This window comes from Rattus norvegicus, chromosome X (assembly GCF_021556685.1).
Source record: "Rattus norvegicus strain SHRSP/BbbUtx chromosome X, alternate assembly SHRSP_T2T, whole genome shotgun sequence".
NCBI classification, from domain to species: domain Eukaryota; kingdom Metazoa; phylum Chordata; class Mammalia; order Rodentia; family Muridae; genus Rattus; species Rattus norvegicus.
The window spans coordinates 51,279,557-51,297,788 of NC_141554.1; the positions used below are offsets into that span (position 1 = coordinate 51,279,557).

At 36.1% G+C, this 18,232-nt stretch overlaps 1 protein-coding gene across 1 annotated transcript in view; it reads right to left on the reverse strand.

Annotated features, from left to right (window-relative positions):
* The window catches only part of Cfap47 (cilia and flagella associated protein 47), a 344,640-nt gene that overhangs the window by 187,217 nt on the left and 139,191 nt on the right, over positions 1 to 18,232 (reverse strand). Inside the window, exons 31-33 of the mRNA XM_087600976.1 lie at positions 13,667 to 13,748; positions 12,592 to 12,714; positions 6,890 to 7,082 (exon numbers count right to left, since the gene is read on the reverse strand). Of these exons, the coding sequence (XP_087457102.1) occupies positions 6,890 to 7,082; positions 12,592 to 12,714; positions 13,667 to 13,748 (398 nt within the window). The remainder of the gene's footprint in view (positions 1 to 6,889; positions 7,083 to 12,591; positions 12,715 to 13,666; positions 13,749 to 18,232) is intronic.

Consider the following 18,232-nt stretch of genomic DNA (forward strand, 5'->3'; position numbering starts at 1 on the left):
TTTCATAGTCAGAAACTGGGTTAGAGAACTAAACAGAATTCACAACAGAGAAATTTCTAATAGCTGTGAGGCATTTAAAGAAATGTTCAAAGTCCTCAGTCATCAGGGAAATGTAAATCAAAATTACGCTGAGATTCCACCTCAAGACAGAATGACTAAGATCAAAAACTCAGGTGACAGCACATGTTAGTGAGGCTGTGGAGAAAGAGGAACACTCCTCCATTGCTGGTGAGATTTCAAACTGGTACAACCACTCTGGAAATCAATCTGGAGTTTCATCTGAAAATTGGAAATACATCTGCCTGAAGACCCAGCAATACCACTCTTAAGAATATAATCCCAAAAGAAACCCCACCATGACACAGGGGTACATGTTCCACTACGTTGTGATAGCCAGAAGCTGGACACAACCCAGATGTTCCATGACAGAAAATAGATAGAAAAAATGTGTTTCATTTAAACAATGTAATACTATTCAGCTATTAAGAACGAGGACATCATAAGTTTTGCAGGCAAGTGAATGGAACTAGAAAATTTCATCCTGAATGAAGTAACTCAGACCCAAAATGACATTCATGGTATGTACTCAATAATAAGTGGATATTAGCCAAAAAAAGATTACCCAGGAAACAATCTACAGAAATCAAGAAGATTAACAAGCTGAAGGGCCCAATTAAGAATGCCTCAATCCCACTTGGCAGGGAGAAGAAAGGAATTGAGGGATGGAGGGACCTGGGTGGGAAAGGGGACAGGAAGGGAATGAGGGAAACATGATCAGGTATTGGCTGGGGTGAACAGGACTGAAGCCCTGATTACTGATGCTATGGTGTGCTTACAAATAGGAACCTGGCATAGCTGCCCTCTGAAAGACCCAACAAGCAGCTGAAAGAGTCAGATGCAGATATTTACACCCAACCAATGGACAGAAGCTGGTGACACCTATGGTAGAATTAGGGAAAAGCTAGAAGAGCAGAGGAGGAGGTCGACCCTGTAGGAGGACCAGCAGTCTCAACTAACTTGTAGCCTTGAGATCTCTCAGACACTGGGCCACAAACCAGGCAGCTACACCAGATGATATGATGCCCTAACACATATGCAGCAGAGGACCACTAGGCCTGGATTGAGTCAGAGGAAGATGTACCTAACCCTCAAGAGACTTGAGGTCCCAGGGAGTGGGAAGGTCTGGTAGGGTATGTGTTGGGGTGTGGAGACTTATTCTTGGAAAAGGGGTAAAGTGGTATGGGTTGTAGAACAGTCAGAGTGTGTACCAGGATAAGGATAAAGTCTGTACTGTAAAAAATATTAAAGAATAAAAATAAATAAATAAATTGATAATCTTTAAAATATAAAATAAAATCACCCATATTGTATGATCATGCCAGTGGATATAAACAAAAAAAGCTAATTCAAATATCAGTAATACAAGCAACGTAAAAAATAAAATGATAAAATAAATAAAAGCAAAATGAAAAACAAAAAAAAACATGACTGCAAATGACCTATTAAAAATTTTAAAATGTGTGGCAGGACCTGAACAATGTTCTCAAAAGAAAGGAAACATGGCTAAGAAATACCTCAAAAAGTGTTTATTATCTCTAGGGAGTAGAGAAATTAAAGTATCTTTGTGATTTTGTCAATCTGAATGGCAAAGATCAACAAAACAGCCCCCAAAGACTAGACCAATAGCCAGAGTATACAGGGAGGGATCCATGGTTCCACATACATATATAGCAGAGGATGGCATTGTCATACATCAGTGCGAGGAGAGGCCTTTTGTCCTGTGGAGGTTTGATAGCCCAGCATAGGAAGAGGCTGGAGTGGTGGGGTGCCAGAGGTTAAGTGGGTGGGTGGGGAGCAAACTCATAGAGGCAAAGAGGAGAGCCAAGAGGTGAACGTGGGATGAGGGGTTTGTGGAGGGTTAACTGGGAAGTGGGATATCATTTGAGATGTAAAGGTACGGAATGAATAATAATTTTTTTAAAAAGCTAAAAATGGTCCTGGAAAATGGGAATGGGCATTCCCTATTGATATGATTGTAAACTGCTGAGGCAACTATGAAAGTCTGTGAAGACCTCTCAAAAACCTAGAAGAGAATCTACCATATAACCTAGCTATAGAATCTACCATATAACCTAGCTATAGCACTATGTGGAATAAGCCCAAAGGACTTGACAGCCTACTCATCAGATATTTTTTCATTGCTCCTCTACTTACAATAGCTATGAAATTGAAACAACGTCACATATGAATTGTTAATGAAAATGTGGTACATATATATATATGTATATGTATATATATATATATATGCTCCACATCTTCAGAATTGCATACAAATTCTAGAATAAATGCAGAAACTAGGAAAAATGAAAACAATCATTGCTTGTGTAGGGGTTGTGGGAGCAATACAGAGGGTAATACCAGGGTATAAGAGATCTGATTAAAGAAATGAGAAATGGGATGATGCAAATTAGGAAGAGGAAGGTATTGTATACAGAAAATCGAGGGAAGAGGATAAAATAAGAATAAGGATGTCTAAAAATGTCTTAAGGACTTTTATTAGCTATATCAAAAACTATAATATACATGCCTGTGCATGAATAAACATGTAGAGTTAAAATATGATTTCTTCATCTAAGGCTGACAACATTCGCTTTAGTGATGCCAAAGACTTAACAACTCCAATCCAGGCATGAGAAACTTTCTTTTGCAATATTGCTTAGGAATGTCCAAGAAACTCCAAAACACACAGACTATTGCCATTGCAATTGGTTGTCTCCTCAAAGTGAAATAGGTGAGTCCCTACTTCTGAAAAATACCAAGTACTTTGTATATTTTGGATATAAAGCCTCTATATGTTGTAGGATTGGTAAAGATCTTTTCCCAATGTGTTGGTTGCCGTTTTGTCCTAACCACAGTGTCCTTTGCCTTAAAGAAGCTTTGCAGGTTTATGAGATACCATTTATCGATTCTTGATCTTAGAGCATAAGCCATTGGTGTTTTGTTCAGGAAATTTTCCCCAGTGCCCATGTGTTCGAGATGCTGCCCTAGTTTTCTTCTATTAGTTTGAGTGTATCTGGTTGGATGTGGAGGTCCTTGATCCACTTGGACTTAAAGCTTTGTACAGGGTGATAAGCATGGATCGATCTGCATTCTTCTACATGTTGACCTCCACTAGAACCAGCACTATTTGCTGAAAATGCTGTCTTTTTTCCATTTGATGGTTTTGGCTCCTTTGTCAAAAATCAAGTGCCCATATGTGTGTGGGTTCATTTCTGGGTATTTAATTCTGTTCCATTGGTCTATCTGTCTGTCTCTGTACCAAAACCATGCACTTTTTATCACTATTGCTCTGTAATACTGCTTGAGTTCAGGGATAGTGATTCCCCCTGAAGTCCTTTTATTGTTGAGGATAGTTTTAGCTATCCTGGGTTTTTTGTTATTCCAGATGAATTTGCAAATTGTTCTGTCTAACTCTTTGAAGAATTGGATTGGTATTTTGATGGGGATTACATTGAATCTGTACATTGCTTTTGGTAAAATGGCCGTTTTTACTATATTAACCCTGCCAATCCATGAGCATGGGAGATCTTTCCATCTTCTGAGGTCTTCTTCAATTTCTTTCGAAGGAGACAAATAACCCTATTAAAAATGGGGTTCAGAGCTACACAAAGAATTCACAGCTGAGGAATGCCAAATAGCTGAGAAACACCTAAAGAAATGTTCAACATCTTTAGTCATAAGGGAAATGCAGATCAAAACAACCCTGAGATTTCACCTCACACCAGTCAGAATGGCTAAGATTAAAAACTCAGGTGACAGCAAATGCTGGCGAGGATGTGGAGAAAAAGGAACACTCCCCCATTGTTGGTGGGATTGCAGACTGGTAAAACCATTCTGGAAATCAGTCTGGAGGTTCCTCAGAAAACTGGATATTGAACTTCCTGAGGATCCAGCTATACCTCTCTTGGGCATATAACCACAAGATGCCCCAACATATAAAAAAGACACATGTTCCACTATGTTGATAGGAGCCTTATTTATAATAGCCAGAAGCTGGAAAGAACCCAGATGCCCTTCAACAGAGGAATGGATACAGAAAATGTGGTACATCTACACAATGGAATATTACTCAGCTATCAAAAACAATGCCTTTATGAAATTCATAGGCAAATGGTTGGAACTGGAAAATATCATCCTGAGTGAGCTAACCCAATCACAGAAAGACACACATGGTATGCACTCATTGATAAGTGGCTATTAGCCCAAATGCTTGAATTACCCTACATGCCTAGAACACATGAAACTCAAGATGAATGATCAAAATGTGAATGCTTCACTCCTTCTTTAAAAGGGGAACAAGAATACCCTTGGCAGGGAATAGAGAGGAAAAGATTAAAACAGACACAGAAGGAACACCCATTCAGAGCCTGCCGCACATGTGGCCCATACATATACAGTCACCCAATTAGACAAGATGGATGAAGCAAAGAAGTTATGGCAGACAGGAGCCGGATGTAGATCTCTCCTGAGAGACACAGCCAGAATACAGCAAATACAGAGGTGAATGCCAGCAGCAAACCACTGAACTGAGAACAGGACCCCCGTTGAAGGAATCAGAAAAAGAACTGGAAGAGCTTGAAGGGGCTCGAGACCCCATATGAACAACAATGCCAACCAACCAGAGCTTCCAGCGGACTAAGCCACTACCTAAAGACTATACATGGACTGACCCTGGACTCTGACCTCATAGGTAGCATTGAATATCCTAGTAAGAGCACCAGTGGAAGGGGAAGCCCTGGGTCCTGCTTAGACTGACCCCCCAGTGAATGTGATTGTTGGGTGGAGGGCAGCAATGGGGGGAGTATGGGGAGGAGAACACCCATAAAGAAGGGGAGGGGGAGGGGCTAGAGGGATGTTGGCCCAGAAACCGGTAAAGGGAATAACACTCGAAATGTAAATAAGAAATACTCAAGTTAAAAAAAAAAAAAGTGGAAAGAAACTACAAAAAAAAAAAAAAAAGATACGAAGTACTTCACATGGCCCACAGTTGCCAGAGCTGGAAATGCCTTCAAGGCCTCATTCCTGAAGACAAAATTTCATGGTATAAAGACACTATGCAAGACTCCAAATGGAAACACCTGTAAGGCACAACAACAACCAGCATGGTAAGGTAACTATGGGTGCACTGTAGCTCACATATCTTAATGGAAAACAAGGGATCCCTAATAGGACTTCAGAGGCACTCAACGAGAGGGAAACTGTGCCTAGTTTTGGAAACATAGCAACTTCCTATGGCTAGAGAAGTCATGGCTCTTGGAGGAAAACTGTCAACTACCTATTTACTAAATTGGCATAGTCCTTGACTAAAATATAAATGGTTTTCCTTATGTCCACAGACAAATGTGGTCCTCATCAAATAAGCATATGATTTCTACAGACTGATACCATTACCAAACAAACAAAAACAGAACATCAGAATATAGAGTTGTAAAGCTCAGTCCTAATAGACACATAAAATATCTCCTGAGCCCAAGTCTCAGGCAATACTGTATTAGACGGGTAGAAAGATTGAAAGGTACAGATGATCAGGGAGTTTGCTGCGAGACTGTCCCCTAGTAATTGCAGAAGTTATACTCATAAATTTAAAATGTTACCAATAGGATTGCCCAAATTTGAGCTAGACAAGGACAACAGATATCACAAAGTAGATGGGGGAAAGCCAAGGAAACCTCAATTCTACACAATGAACTAAGGAATGCTGATATTTAAAGAAAATGTCTTCCTCAGAAAACAGCAAAACAATTGATTAATACCAAATGGTCTCTCTTGAAAGCATGCATATATATCATTATATAGACTGAACAGGTTGTACTAATGTGTTTGTGAACACACAAACATAAACATGCTTACACATACATATGTGTCTGTAAACAATGAAAATAAACAGAGCCAAGAATTTGAAAGAAAGCATGGAGGGGTATATGGGAAGGTTGGGAAAGAAGGAAGGGAAAGACAAATGATATAATTATAGTGTAATCTCAAACAATAAAAGAATTTTAAAAAAGAGATTGTACTTTTAACGAAGCCCATGTTCTACATGGGGGCAGTCCGGTAAACAGAAACATGTTATGTTGGGAAAAAAGATATTCAAACACAAATAAAGACTAGGAGAGTCCCATACTTAACTTTATGCTGTTTTAGAGAGAATATTAGGCAATAATCACTTCAAGCTATGAGCACAGACAATTGAAAATCATAATAAAAGCCCAACTCCAAAGTCTTCTGCTTAGTTCTGGGACTTGGCTTGAATTTCAAGAGCTCAGCATTAGCAAAAGTCTTCTGTGAGCACAAAAGTATTGCATGTTCACAGAGGAAAGGATGTAACATAAAGCTGAAAACACATTTCCATGAAAAATATGCTCAATAAAACCAATGGTTCGAATTAAGGAAAAATGTACAGTTATATTAACAATTAGAATTTTGTAAAAGAAATTCAGGATCTCGGTATAAAATTCAATGTAGCTGTGTATTGGTGAACAGTTACATGAGCCTATCATGACCTATTGACTAGTTCATGAAACACTGTCACATCAGAATGTCCAACATGATTCTCATAATATTTTACACAGTTGAAAATACTAGCAACAACATTAGGGGTGTCATTAATATTTACATTTCCAAGCATCTGTATATACAGTTCAGCATTTCTCCTCCAACATACATTAAATAGAATTTCTTACTATCTCACCTTAAAGATTGTGCACTTCACTCCCTCTTATACAACACAGAATAAATCATGTAAGTAGTCTAGAAGCCACAGATTCTCAGTGTTCTTATTATATCAATTTATGCATTACAACTTAGAACTGTTTAATGAAAACAATCATACCACTTTTATGACTTTTCCATATACTAGTTCGTTGATTTTCATAGTTTGTATTCAACCAACTAAGCAGAATCCTTTCAGAACTAGAATATATGTTGCTGGATGCAAAACAAGGGTTGAGTTTTGATTTATTCTCCCCATGCATGACTGGCACAGAACTGGAGCAATGTGGTGTTACCCGAGATAGAACTGTAACCTGGAATTTCAAAAGAAATAGTTAATAGAATCAGATGGAAAATAAAATCACATTTGCAAAGTTAATTATCCTACATATATTATTAGTAAGGGAAGACATTAGTATTTCTAGTTTAATTTACCTGCTCAGGAATAAGAGAAAAAAATTAAGAGATATGCCTCTAATTGTAGTGTTTATTCTTCGGCTTTTTGCTTGCATACCATTTATATGGCATTCTTACTAAGCAATTTATGACAAGATGCTTTTTAATTAAACAAAACTGTATTTGACAACAGATTTGTAAGAATATCAATTCATCAAAATGTGAATTTGGCATGATCTTCCTATTTTTACAGTTCACAAAACTTAAATTTTTGAATAGCAAGAATTTTATACATCTCCTTTAGTTACTTTTTGTTACTATAACAAAATATGTGAAAAGAGAAGTTTAAGGAAAAGAGCTTTATATAGTCTCAGTTTTACAGTTAAGAAGTCATTGTACCTAAAACCTAAGATAACTGCTCACATTGCAACCACAGTCAGGAAGCAGACACAGATGAATGCTGGTATTCAAATCGCTTTCTTTTTATTCCATTTTGTACTTTAACCTATGGAATGGTTTTGCCTTTCTTCAGATGGAACTTCTCAGTTTAATTTGCCAAGAGGGAATCTAGATATTCCCTCCAAACTATGTCTAGAGGTTTTCTTCTAGATCTTGTTGTAAATGTAACTTTGATTCAACAGAAGTAACTGTTATCTCAGAGTCTTACTGCTCAATAAGCTACTTCCACTGCTGACCTGCACTAAAGAGAATGTACTCAGGAAAGAACTCAACTTCACTCTATTCAATTCACTGTCCTGACTCCCAGCTGACAACACACTAACTGGATTCAACTCAACTGAATTCAACAGAACTGCTGACTGCATTCTCTGCTCTGTTCTTATTCAGCTGTTCTCTTAAGAGTTGGATGTATCTATTCTGTCCAAACTTTCCCTGGTTCATCACATTATCTGTCCCTCAGTTAGATCATTGTTTGGGATTAAAGGTGTGTACTAAGGGAATTCCTGTATTCCAGCCAGAGGGATTAAAGGTATGTGCTAAAGGCATGTCTATATTCCAGACAGTGATTAAAGATGTGTCATGTCTGCATTCCCGCTGGATCACAGAAACCTGTGTAGTCATGTTGCTAGACTAAAATTCCTCTACATCAATTTCATAGTCAGTATTACCCATTATACTATATATTTTGATACTGTGTTAATTAGTTGTTGAAAGAGTTTCACATATTTCAAACTGACTATGTAGACAAGGCTTGCCTTGGACTCCTGATTTTCATGCCTCTCCGTCCTAAATTGAAAATATAGGTGTGTGCCATTATGCCAGATATATGTGTATTTAAGGAAATAAACAGTACAAAAATTAATTATAACTCAATGTATTTTTTAAATTTTTCCCTCCATCTTTATTAAATTGGGTATTTCTTATTTACATTTCAATTGTTATTCCCTTTTCCGGTTTCCAGTTCAACATCCCCCTAACCCCTTCCCCTCGCCTTCTACATGAGTGTTCCCCTTCCCATCCTCCCCCAATTACCACCCTCCCCTCAACAATCCTGTTCACTAGGAGCGCATGTTGTTATGTGCAGTATAAAATGTCACAGCCTCATTTACTATATGTTCACTATCTCTGATAACTAGAGAAATATAGCAGAAAGTTACTCAGATTTGCACTTCACTGTGGAATTGGGATAGATTCTAGATACAACAATATGAGATTTATTATTTTATTATGCATTTAGAGAGATAAACATATTTTCAATTATAGAACAACAAAATGAATAAGTCCATTCAACTGTTTCTGTGTTTGTGTGTGTATATGCATGCGCGCGCACACACACACACACACACACACACACACACACACACACACACGAAAAAGAGAGAGAGAGAGAGAGAGAGAGAGAGAGAGAGAGAGAGAGAGAGAAGAAAGTACTACTTAAGTTCACTGATTTATTCTGATAACATTCATAGGTAGTTCTCTAATGTCTTGGATATGAAGAAAAAATTCTGAGTGACATATGTTCTAAGGATATGGTTTCCCTGTTCACCACCCCATTCTGAAAGATTTCTTTTGTGGACACCTGAAAACCAGCACTAAAGGGAATGGTTTCCTGACAGAGAAGCACAAAGAGAAACTACTTTTGAAACAAACTTTTTTTTTTGTTTGTTTTGTTTATTGGATATTTATTTATTTACATTTCAGATGTTATTTCCTTTTTCAGTCTCCCAGATATAAGGCCCCATACCCCTCCCCTTCTTCTACAAGGGTGCTCCCCCTCACAAATCACCTCCACATCCTACCCCCTGAATTCCTCTACAATTGGGGGTCCAGCCTTGTCAGGACCAAGGGCTTCTCCTTTAATAGGTGTCCAACAAGGCCATCCTCAGCTACATATGCAGGTGAAGCCATGGGTCAGTCCATGTATAATCTTTGTGTAGTGGTTTAGTCACTGGGAGCTCTGGTTGGTTGGCACTGTCACTCTTTTTTTTTATTTATTTATTTTTTTTATTAACTTGAGTATTTCTTATATACATTTCGAGTGTTATTCCCTTTCCCGGTATCCGGGCAAACCTCCCCCTCCCCCCTCCCCTTCCTTATGGGTGTTCCCCTCCCAACCCTGTCAGAGCCCATTTTTGGGATAATACAATCTAAGATACTTTTATATTCAGAAATATTAACCACAGTAAAAATATTCCCATGTCTTTAAGTCTCAGGTAGCTTCAATTAAAAACTATGTGTGATACCAAACTCTTCTTTCCTCACAAAATGGAAACTATATTTTTTTCACCAACTAAATTTGTTACAGAATACTCAAATTCTATCTGACCTATGTGGTGAGAATAGCAAGCCACAAACATGAAAAGCATTATTTTATCAGGTTTTTTAATTTCTGTGATAGAAATATGACACATATTGGATCTTTATCTCCTTCATCTCAAATATCATATGCTTGAAAATGCAAATGAAAATATTGGAGATGGATTCCTAGCACTTTCTGGGTAATAACAAATGATGAGTTACTTGACTACAGATGATGTGATAAATGTTTTATATTCATGATCTGAGCTACTTTAGAATTCATCTACCAAATGTTACCTCTACTTTAGAGAGGGAATAATCTTTGCAAGTTAACCTTGACTAGGTACATAGGTTTAATGATGGGCTCACATGGATCATAGTGGTATACACTAATACAGAAAGAGTCAAAACAGGCACAGTCTATTTATAGAAAAAAATGTTAAAAAACTATCACTGCTGAAATACCTTGCAATTTTCATTGTGCAAGAGAATGATAGTTCTTTAAGTATTCTAATATACATAGGTCTATATAAATGAAAGGAGTATAGATAGCAAAAGAGCTCAGTTCATGCAAACCAAGCACATTTTTAGGAAAATAATAATATCATGTAACATTAAAGTCATAAAAGTATGAATTAATGGAATGAAATGCAAAGTATATAGGGTATAATGTCTTGTTAAATATGTCAGTTAATTCTTCAATGTATTTAAAGCAATTTTGGAAATCTATATTCACAACTTTCATACACTCATTTACATCACCATTTTTTAAGGCCTTATTTATGAATAAACATCAACAAATTGGCCTTTGATAGAACAAAGTTTAAGGTTACATAAAATAATAGTATATTGAAAACTTACAAATAACGACACTGAGAAAACTATCAAACAAGTGTGTATACTTATATATGCATATATTCTTAATACACATATACTTAACGCACACATAGACTTATCACACCACTGCCAAGTGTACTTCTAGTTCTATATAAATGTTGATGTTATATCTGCCTTATTGCTTCTCATTAGTAGTACTGTTTTCATTAAATTTTATTTGCACATAAATCAGATGAAATATTTATAACTAAAATTTCAAAAAATACCTAGACATTTTAAGATAGTTTAAAAGGATCTCTGCTTATTTTAAATGCACACAGAGAACTAATATTCAGCTTATAAACTTTCTTTAAGATGTAAGGATGTCTGATGGTTTAACATTGATACAAAAGTAAATTAATAATTATACCTAGTGAAAAACTAAATCAAACCCTATAAGAGATCAAAGTTAATTGAAACTCCAGATGAAGACTGGGTATTAAACCAAGAACTGATACCTCAGTGTCATATTTCAACACTGAGTAAGCATTCATATCTTGAGAGTGCTCCATGACTACAAAATCAAAATGAAGGTGTTCCTGCACTGAGTTGGTCCATAGTCACTAGATTCCAGTTTTGTGATAACTTCTGACATGAATGTGGATTAAGTAGATCTCTGAGAAATGTGACATAAGCCAAAACTGCTTTGTTGTGAATATCTGGAACTACTATATGTCTAACACAACTAAGATCCAATATGACATATACTGAAGATTTACTTCCATTCTTAGTTATGACTATACCTGGTGAAGCAAAGTGGGTACTGTGTAACTGATGACATGAAGATAATATACAAATATATGTTTGTTTACAGGACAACGTAAAAGAAAAATTAGCAATATCACAGCCATGAGACTAATTTTCAAGTATTTATACCCAATAGAGAAAAACTTTCTTGAAGGACTTAAAGTATATTGAAATATGCAATTTTAGGATGAGATTGGCAATAAGACTGCCATATAGAATATGGTGACTTACATAATTAAAAATAGTTTAAATGCAGAGCACGGGTAATAACAACTAATCTGTTCATATATCAACCCTATGAACTCATAAAAAGCAAACTAGAAAAAATAAAACTGAGAGTACAATATACAACTCAAGTACATAAATACTGGTTATGTAATAATGTTTTAATCTTTTGCATCTAAAAGTTCATAAGCTAACTTACTTCCTCTAAATTTATTAAAATATGCTTTCTGCACCTTAACAAATCTGTCGGGTGTTATCTTACAGAAAACTATTCAGTAAAAATGGATTAAACCACAAAAGTACAAAATGAGAACTGCTATAGGGAGCTACATTGATAATAGCCATATACAAAGATAATAAGGAAAACAAGTGAAAGCTAAAAAAGGAACCTCAATGAAGTAGAAACAGGACTGAAAAAAGGAGGAGGTCCTGCAACTACAATTCTGGATACCGCCTGTGTATATGGTGCTTCACTTAAATGTAGTAACAAATCTTCTGACTGAATTATTTTATTATATAATAATACTAGATTATTAACTTAAAATATATTATTAATGTTATTATATGAAAAGGTTATATTAACTGAATTTAGAAAAATGTTTAATCAGAAAGGCAGATCCATACATGAAAACATAGTCCTAATGACAGAAGACAACCACAGCTGTGGATGATACATTTCCCAATATTTCCATACAAAAGAAAACATAAGTTATTTGAGCCGCTGTACTTTAAAATCCCTTATAACATCATTTCCTAAATTATTGCACAACTTATGTGAATGAACAACAACAAAATAACAGTAAAGTATGGTGGAAGTATTACCTTGTATATCTGAAGAAATACATCTGTCCACGCCCGTTTACTCCAGGCTTCAAAATTATCCATATCTATATTAACAGAATAGTTTCTCTTAAGTGTAGAGAGAGCTGTGTTCTTAGTGGATGTCTTTAAGGAATGAAATACAACAGCGTAAATAAAACTGCAAAGCAAATACTGGTGTCCATCTATAATTTTAATATATGATTTTTCCATTTTCATAAAACGTTCAGATGTTTATTGTTATACATTCATGAAGATGTTTAACCCCATGAAAGCAATGAAACTATGCACAGAGAGAATTTTAAGGGATAAAAGTTACCCATTTAAATCACAGATTTATTCACTTCCCATGCCTACTATTGCTATCTCCAGTAGAAGGGATGGAAAGGAAAACAAAGTTCAACTGAACTGAGTCCAGAAAATCCACGCACATTTAAATAACACACAAGAACTCAACATATGACTCTTTTTAGCATGTCAGATGGTAAGGGATGTCCACAGCAAAAAAAAAATTACTTAAAAATCTAATTCTCTCATCAAGGTTTTCATAAAATACACTCTATACTTTGAGAAAATTGACCAAAAGGCAGACCAGTGGGATACACTAAAGCAATATGGCTAGCTAGAAAAGATGAATCAGCTATGTCAAGTAGGAAACCATGACAGTCTGCTTTAAACTATAAGACAGAATGCAAAGTAACACTTCCTGTCACTCTCTGGCTTCCATATGCTTGAGCACAGATGAGACTTCTAACACATACACACTAGCACCCATACACATGCAAACAGGCATACATGCACACATGCATATCACACACATAAACTTGTAAGAAAAGGATGGCCATTAATTCATGTTTGCATAGGAATCTCATAAAAATTTTAATCAATGCCCTCACCCTTGTACACACACACACACACACACACACACACACACACACACACACAAGTTGTTAAGATACACTTCAGCTTTAGGATATTTCAGATATAAAGTTACAAAGTCTAAACTGGACTCATTTTTAAAAGACCACATATTAGTAAATTTGCAGACTGTGTAGATTATTCCTAGAAACTATCTTACTGTAATTTCCAGCCACTTCTTATAATCTCTTGGTTCAAGCAAAAATTCTGGCAGGACATGAGAAATGCATCCACCTTGAGCACTAAAAGAAAACCACAAATTGTACCATTATTATAAACATTTGATGTGACTTTCAGTTGAATTATTTCAACAGTATCATATTTGTTATGTTAATTGTACAATTAATTTAAAATCTTTTAATAATGAAATTATTTTTATAAATTTGATTAATAAGAAAGAACTTAATATTTATAATCACAGTGATCTATGTTCATATGTAATCTGAATATGTAGTGGGGTATGATTTGTGTCTTTTTAGTAAAGGTAATATTTTATTAGTTATAACAACTAGAATTTCAAAAACATCTATAAAATGCTTAAATACAAAAAATTAACCTATGAGATCATTAGTCATCTAACTCAAATGAAATGACTATCATATGATATGCCTAAAACTGTAATATAAGCTATTAATCCACTTATTTTTCCAAATAATATATTAAAGACTATGGAATAGTTTATTTGTGATAGCATACATTACGATGTATGTTAAATTATGCACATATATAACTTACCACATTCAACACATGAATATATACATACACTATTTTAACACTGTTAAATTTCAAAAGTAATTTAATCTGCCCTCTTTTATATGGATGCCTATCAATAGGATCACCAAGCAAACATCAAGTACATTATGTTTAAAAGTGCTTTCTAGTGGAGAGACTTGTGTGTTTAACTCATTTAGTGCACACAGAGAAGCATTATGCAGAACAGCATTAATAAGCAACTCTACAACTAATGCTCAATACTGAATATACCTTCAGCAGTTTAGTCCTGTGGTTACAGAGAAGTGAGGAGAAAAATAAAACAGAAAAAGTTAAAGATGACATTGAAATGTAAAACCCTGACATTCTTACTAATGAATCATAATTGCTGATGCCAAGAAGAGCATGCTGGCAGGAGCCTAATAGAACTGTCTCCTCAGAGGCTCTGCCAGAGCATGGCAAATATAGAGGTAGATACTGGCCAACCAACCATTGGACAAAACACAGGGTCCCGAATGGAGGAATTAGAGAAAGTACTGAAGAAGCTGAAGGGGTTTGCAACCCCATAGGAAGAAGGGCAATACCAACCAACCAGACAACCCAGAGCTTCCAGGACCTAAACCACCAACCAAAGAGTACACATGGAGTGACCCATGTATCCAGATATATATGTAGCAGAGGATAGCCTTATCAAACATCAATGGGAGGAGAGGCCTTGGTACTGGGAAGCCTTGATTTCTCCAGTGTAGGGACAGCTAGGGCTAGGAGGAGAGAGTGGGAGAATGGGTGAGAGAGCACCCTCATAGAAGCAGAGGCAAGGGAGGATGGGATAGGGGATTTTCAGAGGGGAAATCTGGAAAGGAAATAATATTTGAAATGTAAATAAATTAGCCAATTTAAAAAAAGTAATGTGAGGTAGAGGACTCCCTAAATTGAAGTAGTCAGAAGAATTATATAGTTTTTCAATACTATATGGTTCTCTACTAACCTACACTAATACAAGAAGCAAAAATCCAATATCCATTGTTTGATTTTTTTTCTCAGTCTGTTCTTATCCTATGTATTATTATACCTACAAACTGCCATCACATTTAAAGTACTACAGTGTTACATGAAGTCTTTTTTCCCTTTTATAATATGACTCATTCGCAGAAATGACAAGCCTGAGGTCAAAATAAGAATCTTAGTACATATATTCCTATTAAATTCAAATCTTGTGAAATAATTTCAAATGAAAAAAAGGACAACTCAGAGACATATGAAGAAAATAGAATAGTTCCTTGTGACTAAAACAATACAATATTTCAGAAGCAAATTATCATTTATAACAAAGGCTACTCACAGGATAATAAAACAGGGGACCAAATAAATGTGAACTTCTCAAGGAAGATAACATTTAATGAGTACCCTATTGTCTAGCAGAACATAACTATGTAAAAATGGAGGATGATTAAAGCAGTTGTTGATACTAATATCCACATTTGTTTTTCATTTTGAATATTTCTCAAGGCCTAATTTTATGACTACATTTATTATCCTTATGTCTCACCAATAAATCTTATGTCTACATTTTCCCCATATAGAAAATTATATTTAATGACATATTTAGTTATACTTTTATATAGATTTACTGCTTGAGCATTTTAAACTCACAATGAGTATTTCAAAACAATAACAAATATAATGATTTAACCAATCCTACACATAGTCTTCAAACAGTAAGGTCTTTAAAATTCTAGGACAAAATGGCAACCAACAGATTGGGAAAAGATCTTTACCAATCCTACAACAGATAGAGGCCTTATATCCAAAATATACAAAGAACTCAAGAAGTTAGACCGCAGGGAGACAAATAACACTATTAAAAAATGGGGTTCAGAGCTAAACAAAGAATTCACAGCTGAATTATGCCAAATGGCTGAGAAACACATAAAGAAATGTTCAACATCTTTAGTCAAAAGGGGAATGCAAATCAAAACAACCCTGAGATTTCACCTCACACCAGTCAGAATGGCTAAGATCAAAAACTCAGGTGACAGCAAATGCTGGCGAGGATGTGGAGAAAGAGGAACACTCCTCCATTGTTGGTGCAATTGCTGACTGGTACAACCATTCTGGAAATCAGTCTCGAGGTTCCTCAGAAAATTGGACATTGAACTGCCTGAGAATCCAGCTATACCTCTCTTGGGCATATACCCAAAAGATGCCCCAACATATAAAAAAGACACGTGCTCCACTATGTTCATAGCAGCCTTATTTATAATAGCCAGAAGCTGGAAAGAACCCAGATGCCCTTCAACAGAGGAATGAATACAGAAAATGTGGTACATCTGCACAATGGAATATTACTCAGCTATCAAAAACGATGACTTTATGAAATTCATAGGCAAATGGTTGGAACTGGAAAATATCATCCTGAGTGAGGTAACCCAATCACAGAGAAACACACACGATATGCACTCATTGATAAGTGGCTATTAGCCCAAATGCTTGAATTACCCTACATGCCTAGAACACATGAAAATCAAGATGGATGATCAAAATGTGAATGCTTCAATCCTTCCTTAAAAGGGGAACAAGAATACCCTTGGCAGGGAATAGAGAGACAAAGATTAAAACAGACACAGAAGGAACACCCATTCAGAGCCTGCCCCACATGTGGCCCATACATATACAGCCACCCAATTAGACAAGATGGATGAAGCAAAGAAGTGCAGGCAGACAGGAGCCGGATGTAGATCTCTCCTGAGAGACACAGCAGGAATACAACAAATACAGAGGCGAATGCCAGCAGCAAACCACTGAACTGAGAACAGGACCCCCATTGAAGGAATCAGAGAAAGAACTGGAAGAGCTTGAAGGGGCTCGAGACCCCATATGAACAACAATGCCAAGCAACCAGAGCTTCCAGGGACTAAGCCACTACCTAAAGACTATACATGGACTGACCCTAGACTCTGACCTCATAGGTAGCATTGAATATCCTAGTAAGATCATCAGTGTAAGGGGAAGCCCTGGGTCCTGCTAAGACTGAACGTGATTGTTGGGGGGAGGGCGGCAATGGGGGCAGGATGGGGAGGGGAACATCCATAAAGAAGGGGAGGAGGAGGGGTTAGGGGGATGTTGGCCCGTAAACCGGGAAAGGGAATAACACTCGAAATGTAAATAAATACTCAAGTTAAAAATAATAATAATAATAATAAAAATTCTACCTTAAACTCTAAATATGACTCATGTAACCCCTAGGTTCTTACCTATGCAAAAGTTCTTACTCACTGAGATACCAATTTAAGAAGTGAGGCAATTGCCTTTACAATTACAATAGCATTCTGAATTTTAATACATTTGTTTCCTTGATAAGACATATGTACATATCTTAGATTAATGGCACAATTTTATTAACCATGCTGCCCCTTTCTAAATGTTAAGTAATTTTATCCCAGCCAACATATCCTGACGGGCATGTATTTGCTGATAAAGACCCAATAAATCTGAATGGCTTGGTTTTAATGCCAAAATCATTCTCCCATACCTGCAATGCTCACATCATAAAATGTCAAAACAAGAATGACCAATGTTAATGTCAACACTTCTGGGAAATAACACAACCATCGCAAGTGCAATAGAGCTAAGTATTTAAGCTGCCTTTTGCACCAAGTTAATAGTCCATTAAGTTGTATAAATGTCATTTTTAAGCACATTTATCTGAAATTTGCCTTACTTAAAACAGTGAGTTTACTTTACTAAACTAGTCCATTGAATGTTCAAAGTAGAAAATGGTAAACTAATAAAAATAAGACTTATTTTTAAATGTCAACATTTTAATAAAGTTCCCAATGTCTTATAAGATTCCAATCTCTTATAATGACACAAGTCCTACCTATATCTCTGACCTCATTTAACTTGGAGATCTTTTCTTTATAAACTGTCATCACAGGACTTAGTACTCCAGCACAGGAATTTTAAGTAGGACACAATTCAGTGCATAAGTATACAATACAGATAAATTATTTAC